We start from the raw sequence: 13,059 nt of genomic DNA on the forward strand, positions 1-13,059 counted from the left end.
TAGGCTAATGCAGACCGTAGCTATTTGGTTCATATGGTGCACCAGTCTGAAACAACTTGCATACCAAACTGAACGTCCCGTACTGAATAGTGATACATACTACTCCTCCATGGATGTTTGTTGTGACTTGATGGAGTTTGGGTAAGATTTACGGATTATATTGCATTCAGCTACCAGAATTATGTCATGGCTTAAACCAGAGCGTGTTGATGAAGCTGCTAAATTAAATTAAATTCAGATTAAGCGAGAGGTAGTAATGGTTTCGACGCCGTCTCTGGCATGCTGTGTTTAGTTTGACTGTTACCTTCCAGATACAAAAGTCGGTAGCAGTATTACAGCAAGGCCCCCTCGAGGGCCCTATTACCTTGGCATTTGAATTGCCTAGATGAGGGAAAGACGCCTTGTGAAAATGGTGTGAGGGCTTGTTCAGTACTTGGGTCTGATGTGTAAAGAGAACGGCCTTAGTGGCCATGAGCATACACAGAGCAGCTGATTCTCTGTAGTTTTTTTATTAGGCCAAAACACAATTTATAGTGAAGTTGAATATTGTTATTGGTATGAACCCAATTGAGACTGGTTTCTTTGGTTATCTTTTGCTCAGCTCAGATTTGTTGAGTCATGACTTTGTTCATGTGTTGCTCTTTTTATCAGGCTTTGTTTTGAGATCCACACCAGGGAGTTGCTAAATTGCGGATTAACAAGTCTATTCTAGCAAATAATGTGATTTGCTTCTTACCTCTCGACTAAATGCCTTTCTTAAAGTATTGCTGGAGACTGAGTTTGCACTTAAGGCACTAGAAGGCTGGAGATTGCTTTTAGGTGGGCAATCTAGGATTGAACTTCAATCATATTGTTATGTGACTTCAATGGTAAGTGTTCCACAAAGTCTCATGGAGCTCTTTATGCAGTTAAAGTGCTCCTAAAACTAAGACCATCAGAGAGGTGTGTTATTGGAGTGCTCTCATCCACTGAGGCAAGCATTTGTTCGTAGTTTGATTTTTATTATTTTTTTAACTAGCTTAAGTCAAATTTTCATGTTGTGATTTCCATTACCGTTACATTGGTAAACCCACGTCATGCCTTGAGCTATTTTGATCTGAGCCCATGATGCAAGCACAGTAATGAAAGAAACCTGGATAACCTCCACCACTCCTTTCTTCCAACCCTCTGACATAAAGTGCCAGAAATATGAGTCTAGGTTTAGACCCATCTATATTGAATATGGGATAATTTCTTCTTTGTACATTGCACTTATTATCTTTAGTAGCAATATCGTCTACCTGCCAAGAGATGCCTGATGGAAAAGCACTGCCAAAACATGCATTACTATGTCTATCAGTGTGAAAACAACATCGTAGCCAACATTATGGTTGATTGCAGATATAACAGTTTAATTGCCTTCATGTCTATTTGACTTAGTTTGCTTAAAATCTATCGAGACTTTTTGTGATGCACCTTATTTTCACTACTAGTAGAGGGTGAACTCGAGGCAAAATACTTTCTTAGTTTTCATTTTGAAAATTCAAATCTCCACCACAGATGTAAAAGATACAACAATAGATTAGAAGGGAATGGAGACCTTTTGGTGCTGCAGTGTTAATTAATGTATAGGTGCTGCAAATATGTGTAGGATTGAATTTTTTCCCTTTCAAAATGTTGATACTACTTACGTAAGAAGTAGCAAAACAATAACAGTAGAATAGAATAAGATTTAAGACCAAAAATTAGCCCGATTAACTCCTGTCCTCTATTTTCACTATTATTATGTCCAGCGTTGCATTGGTTAATTCTGACTGATGTGTGATTTTTTTCGGACTGTTGCAGTGGGAACCAGTGCTGTTGGATTTCCAGCGGAAGGAAACGATTTGGAGCTTTGCGCCAGGGAAACCCGGCCAACCCATGGCCCTGCACTTCGGGGACTACAACCTGGATGGCTTCCCTGATGCCCTGGTGGTCCTCCGCAACACCAGTGGCAGGTAGGACAGACGTTTATTGGTGTTGGTTTTCTGAAGGAAAAAAAAAAATGTATGAGATATGCATATCATATTTTCGTCTTCATCTTATCATTTTGGATGGTACACACACAAGGTAGTGTAAGCTTCGGGTCATCTAAGACCTTATTGAAGGTAACGTCTAGTAAATAAATTAGAAATTTCTGAAATGAAACTAATCATGCTTGGCAGGGGATCCCCTGGAACCGTGTCAAGTAGGTCCCTGAACCCCACTCCAACTAATCGTTTCAGAGCTATGCCTCACTTCAGCGGTGCAGAGGCACATTGTTTCAGTATGTCCAGGGTCTGCACATGTAGCGCACAGTTACATATATATACGGGGGTTGCTTTGTTATTAAAAATGCATGTCACAAGAATCACAGATTTCATGCGAATCCATATCCTAATAGTCGCTTCATATGTCGCCCACATTCAAATGTGACGTGTAACATTGCACGTTTTGATGAGATTATGCTAACTATAGTATTCCAGCAGAACACAAAGTGAAATTGATTGGAACCTAATAACTCAAGATGCGTACTTAAATGGCTTATGTAAATCTGTTTAGCTTCAAAACTAGATTATTATTTTTTTCTAAAACACCACACGGAGGTTGGATTTACTCATTAAGTGACTGTGAAATTACTGTACTTGAGATGACAGGTTCTCATTCTGAGGGGGGGGAAATGTCGCCCTGTTGATATGAATTAGAATTGATATGAAAGTAGAGCAGGGATGATGGAATATAATGATTTTAAGAAATGCAACTAATTAGGGAAATACCACTTTAATGCTGATGCACATAGGTAAAAAATATTGTATTTCAAAATGGTACTGTAGTTAAGATTACAACCTTTGAGTAACAGCTCTCTTACTCTCTGAATAGCAATATATTCAAAGCACAGAAGTTTTCAAAAGTGGATTAATTAAATCTTCTCTCATTAATAAACCATAAGATATCAGCTGAAGTATAAATTAGGCATAAATTAAGGTGATTGTGAACTCTTTGGCATTCATGACACAGTGCAAAACAGTCCTTGACTGCGGGATATGGAGCTGTTTTGCACGGAGCAATGGGAATCTGTGACATTGTGGCATAATGAAGAACTTTACTTCAGTTTACTAGAGAACAGAGTGGGAGAGAAAACCGCTAAGGTGAGTGTGTTCTTCAGCTTTCGGACATGGCAGCTGATAAGCCAGTCCTTTTTAAAAATCACTACACCATGTGCTAGGACGTGAGCACCACAGAAACTAGGATGTGAATGTATGTGTGTGTGGGTGGGTGTTGAAGGACCTATATGTGGATTATCTGGACTCAGAGATGAAGATAAGATAGCTGAAGGGGTCATGGCTGTGATTGTCTATGCATACTGATTGTTTCGGATGTGTGTGTTTTTGAATGCTTGTGTTGTGTCAGGAATGGTAAGATGTTGGGTAATAGCTTCAAAAGAGCCCCACACACACAAATGCACACACACACACTATTACACAAATGCACACACACACACACACACGTACATGTGAACCCTACTTTCTTGTCGAGGCTCGATGTAATCAGCAGTAAGTCGTGTTGGGCTTAACTCTTTGCAGTCGCCCTCATCTAGAAAGGACTTCTGTCTCAGCAGCTCTAATCACACAAGCTATAGCCTCTCTCCCCCCTTCCTACATTTTCTTTTTCTCATTTTAAGCCGCAGTATTGTAATCCCACACTGGGCCAGCGGACGTTGTTACGGGAGCGCTCCCCGATACAGTCTGACCCTTTTAACAACCACATCATGTGGAGAGAGAGAGAGAGAGAGAGAGAGAGGAAGGATGAAAAGAGGTCAGGGTGGTAGGAAAGAAGAATGGGTCAAAAGGTTAGAGAAGTGTGTTGATATCGATATGAACTACCGCTGATGTGCCCCAGAGCAAGGCCCTTAAACCTCGAACTCTGTGCGCAAAGATTGCGGGGAGGTTTAGTAGTGCTCCCACAAGTCAACACTGCACTGCTTCTTTGGAGTAAAGGCACATGCTTTCCAGAGGTCATCTTTGAGTGATGGGCTGAGCTTGTTTTTGTTTTTCGCTCCGACGTTTTATCAAACGCCTGCTTTTGGATTCAGCAGCACACCGCGGCTCTAAGCAAATGCCCTCCGCTTACCAGATATGTGCGTAGCCCACATCTGATCTATTTTAACTCTTCAGCCCTCTCCCTTTCTCTTTGCTCTCCGTCTCTCGTCTCCTTCTTCCTTCCAAGCGTTTATTTATAGCGGCTTTTCAGATAAAAGTCCTGCCATCCGGTGTCACTCCTCCTCCCAGCGAAATTAATGCCGATTTCAAATGTTGAAAATGGTAGGACTGAGGGAGGAGAGGGTGTGAGATGAGAGTAAGCGGGTGGAATCAGTGGACCAATAAACAGAAGGAATAAATAGAGTCAGTTTACGGATGCATGAGGTCATTTTGCGACATCGCTCAAGTTTTTGAGGCGTGTCTTTGACAAAACCAGTGATTTGCTTTGGTTACCTCAGAAGGAAATATTTATCTTCTTCTCTCATTGATTGCCAAACAACATACCGCTCAACATAGCGATATATACTTGGGTCAACCATCCATCCATTTTCCTCCACTTGGGTCTATGGGTGGAGGCAGCAAGAGTCCAGAATCCTTCTTCGCAGTCAAGACCTCCAGCTCCTCATGGGAGGCTGCCAAATCCTTCAAAGGCCAAATGGGATACAAAACCTCCTCAACATGTTCTTGGTCTGCCCAGGCTCGAGACGAGAGCCGCCAATACCAATAATCAGATGCTCAGCCTGTCCCTATGGGTGACCGTGACACCCTGCAAACTCATTTCAGCGCTGTGATCTCCACTCAGATCTTACAGCCACTGGTGAACAACTTAAAATAGATAGACTTGTAAATTGAAAGCTTCGCCTTCACCACCTGTCAGCGGCTCTCCGTCTCGCCTCGTCCACTTGTTATATTGGCAAATGACGCAGGAACCCACCGATCCTAAAGGAAGTCGACTGAGCATCCCCCTTCATTTGCCTTATGTTTATCAGTTTTCTTTTAAGCATGTGTACTTAAATTGACACATTTGCAGTTTCAATTTCTTCAAGTGGAACATAGTTTGTTCTCATGCTCATAACTACTCTGCCTTTCTGTTTATCAATAACTGCTGTCGATGTTGTCAGAAGCATCTTTCACATCGCTTAATATTTAAGTGTAGCTGGATGCAATCAGTCAGCAGTAGGCAGAAGCAATACATAATAAAAATGTCCTTACATTTTGAAGTTATGGATTATCTTATCACCATCTAACTGCAAACTATTACCCCGTTCTTGTAGACATTTTTAGACACTAGATGATATATTTGCAGACTGTTTGGAGACGTAGCTTCAGGTTGCCTGTACGCTTCTGTGTGTGTTTATGTTTTCATGTCTGTGTAGTGTTTAATTTCCATCGGTAAATCCTCAAATTTGCACTCTTCAGGGTCCACGTTATAACCGGGGTCCAAGGACAGACTGTGCCTCCAGACTCTCGCTCTATCTCACACACACTCACACAGACGAACATTGTTAGATCACAACAGAGAATACAGGGCTCTCGCTCACAAAGGAGATCCTGTAGGTATTTTAGTGTTGTGCAGTAAAGCAAGCTTTTGGGATGTTGAGGAGACAGGAGGCGACACAATGACAGAAACGGAGATACCGTCCCTGAAAAAGAAACGGCAGTATGAAACAAAAAAAAGATGATTTTTTTTTTTTGTCGTTCCTTTTTGTTATTTTGTATCAGTGGGGGAAACTTTCTGCAGGAGAGCTTGATGATAAAGTGTAGTTCTTTCAGGTGCAGATGACACAGCATGGCACTGAGCAACATACACCGCTTATGATCCAGATTCTTCACTCTCTCCAGGCAAGACACAGAGAGCAGAGCTGTCTGACTATTCACATAGTTTTTTTTTTTTTTTTTTCTTGCTACCCCCAATTTTTTCCTCTACTGGCGTCTTCTAAAGAGAACCCTCCTGAAATCTTCATAGTGGAAGGCTGTATTTAACAATTTACAACGATTTTATTATTTTGCTAAATACCAGAATTGTTATCTTTGTCATTAACCACATGTCTGTATACAATTAGAATATATCCCTCATCATTCTATTCAAAATATAATTGTCCAGCAGTAAAATCATGCTTTACAGGTGCTTCAAGCCCTTTTTATACAGGTACAAGTACCGGAAGAAAGCATTAAAGCTACAGTATATCACATTTAACATGATGATTTCAATAATATTAATAATGGATTCGATTTTTAATAACAGATAATTGGATTAGTAGTGACAATGCTTTGCTGGATTACAGAAAACCATTCGTAAAATGATCGTCGAGAAAGAAATAGAACATGAATGCCTGCCTGATGTCCTCCTTCCAGTCTCCGCTGGCCGATGAGTTGCAGCCCAAAAGCAATGGACAGTCATAGAATAGAACAAGGTGGGACTTCAACTCATATTAATGTTAAGATATCACAACCAAAAGTTATGTGCAGCAGCATTTAACATTTAACAGTGGACGTTTGTGTAGCTGTAGTGCAGGTAGTACAGTGACAGCAATAGTGTATAAATTAAGATAGTTATCAATTTGATTGTCTTTTTTTATCAAATCGTAATATATGCAGATCATCATAATTTAGAAATTATAGAAGTTAATGTAAGTTTTATGTTCCAAATAATGACATTGACATAATATCACACTAATATATCAAATTAATCCAAAATAATCACCTAGCTGTGGTAATGTGTGCTGACACACAAGCCAGCTTCATTCAGAACCGTTCTTATTTACGTCAGAAGATTGTTGGACATTTACATTTTATGGTTTGTTGCTTTTAAAAACTATAGCAGTAATTTCTCTTGGTCTGTGCTTAGGTACCACAGAACGTAAGCAATGTGCCACAAATGCATATCGGGTGTGATGTGGAACTATTTTTTTTATAAATATTGCTGCAGAGCACCATTTTGCAAATTTCCCCGCGGCTGGACTAATAAAGGATTATCTTATCTTATCGTATGTCTCTTAGACAAGCGAAGTACAAGAGCATGCAAAGTGAATCTGGATTTCTCCCTTCATACCTATTACTCTTTTCTTTTCTTTTTTCTACTTCCCTCTAAAGCTTACAGCATGCAAATGACCAACACGATGCTTTTACAAGTGTGGAAGCTTCAGATGACAAATGACATACAGATGTAATTAGAAAGTATAGAATGTATCACCTGCTGCTACACTGTCTCGTAGATACACCAGTAAATATCAGTACTTTATGGGGAAAACATTGACTGCTCTTCACACACAAACTGCTTGTGTTTGATGTATAGGATTGTTTGTGTTAGCCAGGAGACCTTATAGAAGGGCATTATCCTCAGCAGTAATTACATGTTTCTCACTTCATCACATGCAGGCACTGATTAAAAGGCACATAGGTCAATGCTTGATCTGCCTCAAGGGACTTGGATATAATTGCATGTGTCCGCATGTATCTAATGTACACATCAGAAAAACAACAGTCAGATCACCTTCCAGGCTGCCTCCCATTCAGCCAGATCAGCACCGCCACAGATCCGAGGCTATTTCAAAGTTGTCATCATCCACAGTGACTTCTAACCTTAGCAGATGGCCACTGGCCAGATGAGACCAGCAGATTACGATGGGCCATTGATACGTCGTTGCCCACTCGGCCACGTGCGCAAAGACGACGGTTTTAACACAATGATGCTTTTCCTGCTATACATGGAGCCCCTGGAGATCACTGGCATTGAAAAAGACGACTAAGTGTAAATGAGACCTAGCAGACATATACGTAAAAGCATTTAAATTTATTTAACACTGAAACGTTCAGCTTAATTTCAGCCTCTAGGGATATCTTAATCAAAACAATAACAGAAGACAGACTTCGATGATGTCATGAAGCAGCTGGGATCATGGGAATTGCTGTCTTCCTTTCTTTAACAACCACCATTGCGGATGAAACTCTATCCGGCATGACTCATTTAAGTTTAATTCACATTATTACCAATATTTACGATTGATTTACCTCTGTCTTCTTGTGTTGTTGGATCCAAACGTACATTTGCGCTCCATGGGGACAGCTTTGGCGACACGCAGCAGAATGCAATAAATAATTGTCTGTATTGCGTGAGGAAGGAGCAACATAGAAAATGCTGAACAGAGTGACTCACTGACTTCCTGCCTCCTATCTAATGTTTATCCTGGTGTTTCCAGTGTTTCCCTGAAAGGTAAAGCAACTAAAGGAGGTTAAAGGGGACATGACGACGTTGACAGGTAACCAAATGAAGCGCACCGCAACCTTGTTTAAAATTACAGATTTCTCTGGGTTTTGAACTTTTTAAGAACCAACTCAACAAAATATATAACATAGGTCTAGTCATTTTTTTGACATTTTAATGGGGAAATGTTACATATTGTACCTTTTAGCAAGAATGATTTTCACTTCCTGTAAAAGGGGCATTTGTTGCTTTTGCCTCGGGGAAACACCAGCATGAGGCGACTGGCTTCCAGGCAGTATTTTAGTAGCCTGTCACTCCCACCATATAAAAACCTTCAAACTGACAATTTTCAAAGTGTGCGAGTCAGTGAGCATCAACACAGCATGGCAATGACCTGCTCCTGACCTTCTTCAGGGACATCACGGTCATCTCACTGCAGATGGAACTGATTCATTCTAGAGTCTTGAGATTAGTACATGTTGTTTCCTTATGGCCATACATCTAGCAGCTAGAATACTGATATAAAGGAGAACTGCCTTTTTCCCCAGTAGGCTTCCTGGCAGCTACAATCGATTTTCCTCACTTACAAGTGTCATTGAGAAGAGAATAATTCATTAATTTAATGCTTGTCTTACTTCTTTCCAGGACTGCCTTGTTGTCTCATAAGGGATGAATAATTAAAGGAAATCAATAATGTATAACTCATTGTAGGGAAGTTTTTTTTTTTCCCCTTCTTTTTTTTTCACTATTGTTTTCAGAAAAAAATCTGGATTACAAAAATAGGGAATATTTTGCCCATGTGGTCTGTAGATAATGTGGGGTATTTGTGATATTTTCTGAATTCCTTAATTTCCCCTCTGTTTGCCGTGGACATTCATGTGGCTATGGAATCACTCACTTCCTAATACTGTATCGTTGTTTGTTTGTAACTGCCACAGTGCCTAGGCCTGAATATATTCTGAATTAAAGGGGACATATTATGAAAAACTCACCTTTTAACTGCTTGTGCACATACATTTGGTTATCTGGAGTGCCTACCAATTCTTTAACTGTAGAATAAGACAACCCAGTCAGATTTTTTGTGGGATCAGAAATCATTTGATCCTTCAAGTATTCAGATTCAAGTGCAATGGTTCATATTATATATTTTTTCATATTTGTCTATGAATGCCCAGTTGACTTTTATCAATGGACAACAGACAGCAGTGTCCTGTCATCGATTGACCCAATGAAAATGTTTTCCCCTACCTTCAATTAATAAAATATAAATGTAATTAAAATAAGATAAGATATTCAAAAAAACATATTCAAACTTCAACAAACATGTTTCTGTTTGGATCAGAATTGATTATTCTTTTTCCCCAAAAGAGGCAGAAATGTTAAGCATGTTTTACAACACAAACAGAACCCTGAGATTAGGGTGAGTTTAGGACACTTTGCCTCGCATATATCAAGTTTTTCACCCCTGTTCTAAATTCTAAATGATACAGTCTCAGGAATTGAGTATTTTTTCTGGTGCATTTATTGTGTGTGGACGGAGGTGGTGAGTTCTGCACTGCAATCCTGAAGATCTTTTGTTTGCTCGTGTCAATATTCAACGCGTAGTGTTGTTGTTGACAACTTTCCGTGCTGTGCCGTGCCGTGTTGCTTTGTTACAGTTGTGTAGAGGTGCTAAAGTCTCCTCTGATAATGAGGTGTGTGGAGTGTTTTTGTTTGGTGTTTCTATTAAAGTGAAGAGTTGGCGTGGGCAGTTAGCACTGCTGCCTCCCTCCTGCTCTTTTAGGTCAGACCAGCTGATGTCAGAGGAAAAAATAATGATCTCTTGGCTTCTGGAGCTAAACGCTACCTATCTCACATACACACACAACGTTGCTGGAAAAGGCAACTGCGATAAGGAAAGTACTGTGGATTTTCTGGTTTGAGCAAAAGTGATTTTTTGTGTATGAGTTTACAGTTTGTCGCGATCTTTACAGAATCATCAAGGACGCTTTTGCTGTTTATTTGTGACAGAAATTGACTTGACTTTTTAAACTGGCGCATTGCGTGTATCTGCTGTACTGAACACGTTTTCTTTGTTATAAACGCTATTTAAGATAATTAAAAATAATATTCACCACCAAGTAACACAAGGAGCCAAAGATGCACAATTCACCATCAACAGCTCTTTGTTTGAGATTTGCTATGATGAATTCTAGTTATTTTTAAAACACCCTGAAACATCTGATGATATTGTCTTAGACTACAAGGACACACAGTGACGAAAAGACTTTGAGTGAAATATCAACCATTTGCCTGTCCTCTCATTGTCAGTCTAGAGACACGCAGGAGAGAAATCAGTGTGTGCACGTTCCTTTTCTCTCTCCTTCATTTTGTAAATCAAAGCTCTAGTGTTTGCCCAAATGCCACCAGAAATGCTTTCTCCATGGGAACGCCCAACTGACGCCATTCAGCATAAACATAATGGCCCCTTCTTTGCTCAACAATTTGTCTTTGAAAAAAATAATTAAATTTAGCTTGTTAAGGTTGTAGGGCTGTCTGAGGGATTTGACTGTGTATGTGCAGTATATGTCTGTGCCAAAGAGAGATGGGGGAGAATATGCGCTTGGGGGAAAAAGGTGGGTGTGTCTGAGTGTGTGAAATACTGTAAATGTCTTTGGAAGATGCGGCGTGAAGTGCAGGGAGACAGAGAGGAGAGCTCTGCCAATAGATGAAAACTCCCCTCCAGTAGGTTCCAGACTGCTTTAATCTGCCCCGTAGTGATTTTGTTTTAGGGGAAATCCATCAGTGGCTACTTATTCAACCTCGGTCAGCACTGAGGAATGATTATTTACTTCAAAATCCCCTAAAAGTCAGCAAAATGCCTAGATATTAGTATAATAGGTCTCTGTTGCTTTCTTTCTCTCATAATTGCTTTCTTTCTTCCTTTCTTTCCCCTTTTTGACTGTATAGCTGCACAATAATGAATCTTCCCAATGGAGAAAATGGAACAAGAAATTCTATGATTTCAACCAGTTATTCATAATATATTGTAGTGAAAGTGGTATTTGATGTGTGGGCCGTTAATGAAGAGCTCACAATAAACATGACAAGTTCCACTGACTTCCACCTCTGCTGCCGTTCAGAGCAGTGCAGCTTTTCCGTATCAAGAAGGAAAGGTACAATTATCGTCTTCGTAAAGCTACACGCTGTCTTCTCTTCATCGCTGATACTAAGTACATGTTTAGTTAATTAGGACAGGACACTGACACTGTTCAGAGTAGACAAACCAAGAGTGTAAATGACTCAACAACGGGAGCAACTAAGCTGTCAAAGCATGGAGGCGTGTTAGTGATAGATACTGATAACATGGCTGTCCAAAGATTCAAAAATAGTAATACATTAGTGAGTAACATTTAAATGGATCAACAAATGGATAAAAGCTCAGATTTTTGTTCCAAACCCATGTATGTCTGTGAAGGCACATTTCCAATCTTTCTTCCCTGTCTTCTAGTGCCAGACCTGCTGTGTCCATACTATGTTTGTGTTGTGCCAGCACAGGAGAACAGTCTTGCCAAACCCATGATTATTTGAGTATTTCCTAAATAAATTAGATCTGTGTAGAGCAGGCTTTAACTACACTAGGGTTGCTCTTCCAAAATGCTTCATACCATATTATGCACAGTTCTTTTTCAAAGTTCCCCTCATTTTAACCTTAATCGAAGGTGTACTAACTCTGAAAAACACCCACTCAATAATTTGATAAGTTCAGTTGGATACACACTGGATTAGTAAGCGAATAACAAGATCGAAATGGTGAAATGTCACTCTTTGCCTCTCTCAACTCCTCAACGTCAATAACAACCATTAAGTCTTAAAGCACTTTGGATGAAAATGAAGCAGTTTTGCAAATGCATTGCCTATTGCATCTCAAATGTACCCAGAAGGTTAAGAGTTCAGAATAAGTTTGCAATGTTTCTGTCATGTTTTTCTTTTCTTTTTTATATTGTCAATTGTAAGTAAATAAATTCAAACGTTTTTGCATGAGAAAATATGACATGCACTGTTTACAAGCCAATCACAGACATGATGAGCGGTGATTTTTATAATGAAACAGATGTGATGATCTCGCTCTCCCAGCGGTAGCAGTAGTAATTTAAGTAGCTTTTACTCATTGCACAGGGTCATGATGGAAGCACTTTAGCTGAATGATGTGGTTTGTACGACGTCTTCCAGGACTGTAGCGCTGATGGAGTACTGCATGCAGCTAACGCAACTAGTCATTAGGTAAACAAAGCACTTGATTTCCACATCGGCACAGAAGGTGGTCTTGGCAGCGCATTTTTTTTTCCTCCTAAAAGAAAGTGGCATCGGTTGAATGTGCTTCGCAGAACTTCCTGTTTCCCCGTCGTTATTAAACTTAGTTATGATGTTAATGAAGAACAAAGCTCCTACAGCTTTTTCCAGCCTTACGCTGGGATGAAAAAGTGTCTGTTCCTCATATGAAATAGCGCTACGCAGATGTGGTTTCGACTACCGGGCTATTTTTACAGGCACTATGGTTGTCTGTCAGAGCAGCCGGCAGCCCAGCCACTCTCTCTTTACTCAGGTAGAGACACACACACACACACACACACACACACACACACACACACACACACACACACGCACAGACACACACACACACACACACTCACTCACTCACTCTCCATTCATCGACTGCCCTCAGGGAGACAGAGCGTCCTGCTGGCTGTGAGTGTTTGATGTTGAAATGGTCCACCCCAGCTTCATAAGAGCCCCCTATCGCAGGAGAAATGGTCTAAATGTCACACTCCACCTGGC

General features: G+C 40.2%; 1 protein-coding gene across 1 annotated transcript in view; it reads left to right on the plus strand.

The window, feature by feature from the left end:
• Window positions 1-13,059, plus strand: part of itfg1 (integrin alpha FG-GAP repeat containing 1) — a 134,702-nt gene that overhangs the window by 59,785 nt on the left and 61,858 nt on the right. Inside the window, exon 10 of the mRNA XM_054610554.1 lies at window positions 1,825-1,976. Coding sequence (XP_054466529.1) covers window positions 1,825-1,976 — 152 coding nt within the window. The remainder of the gene's footprint in view (window positions 1-1,824; window positions 1,977-13,059) is intronic.

Source organism: Anoplopoma fimbria, chromosome 2 (genome assembly GCF_027596085.1).
Source record: "Anoplopoma fimbria isolate UVic2021 breed Golden Eagle Sablefish chromosome 2, Afim_UVic_2022, whole genome shotgun sequence".
Classification (NCBI taxonomy): Eukaryota; Metazoa; Chordata; class Actinopteri; order Perciformes; family Anoplopomatidae; genus Anoplopoma; species Anoplopoma fimbria.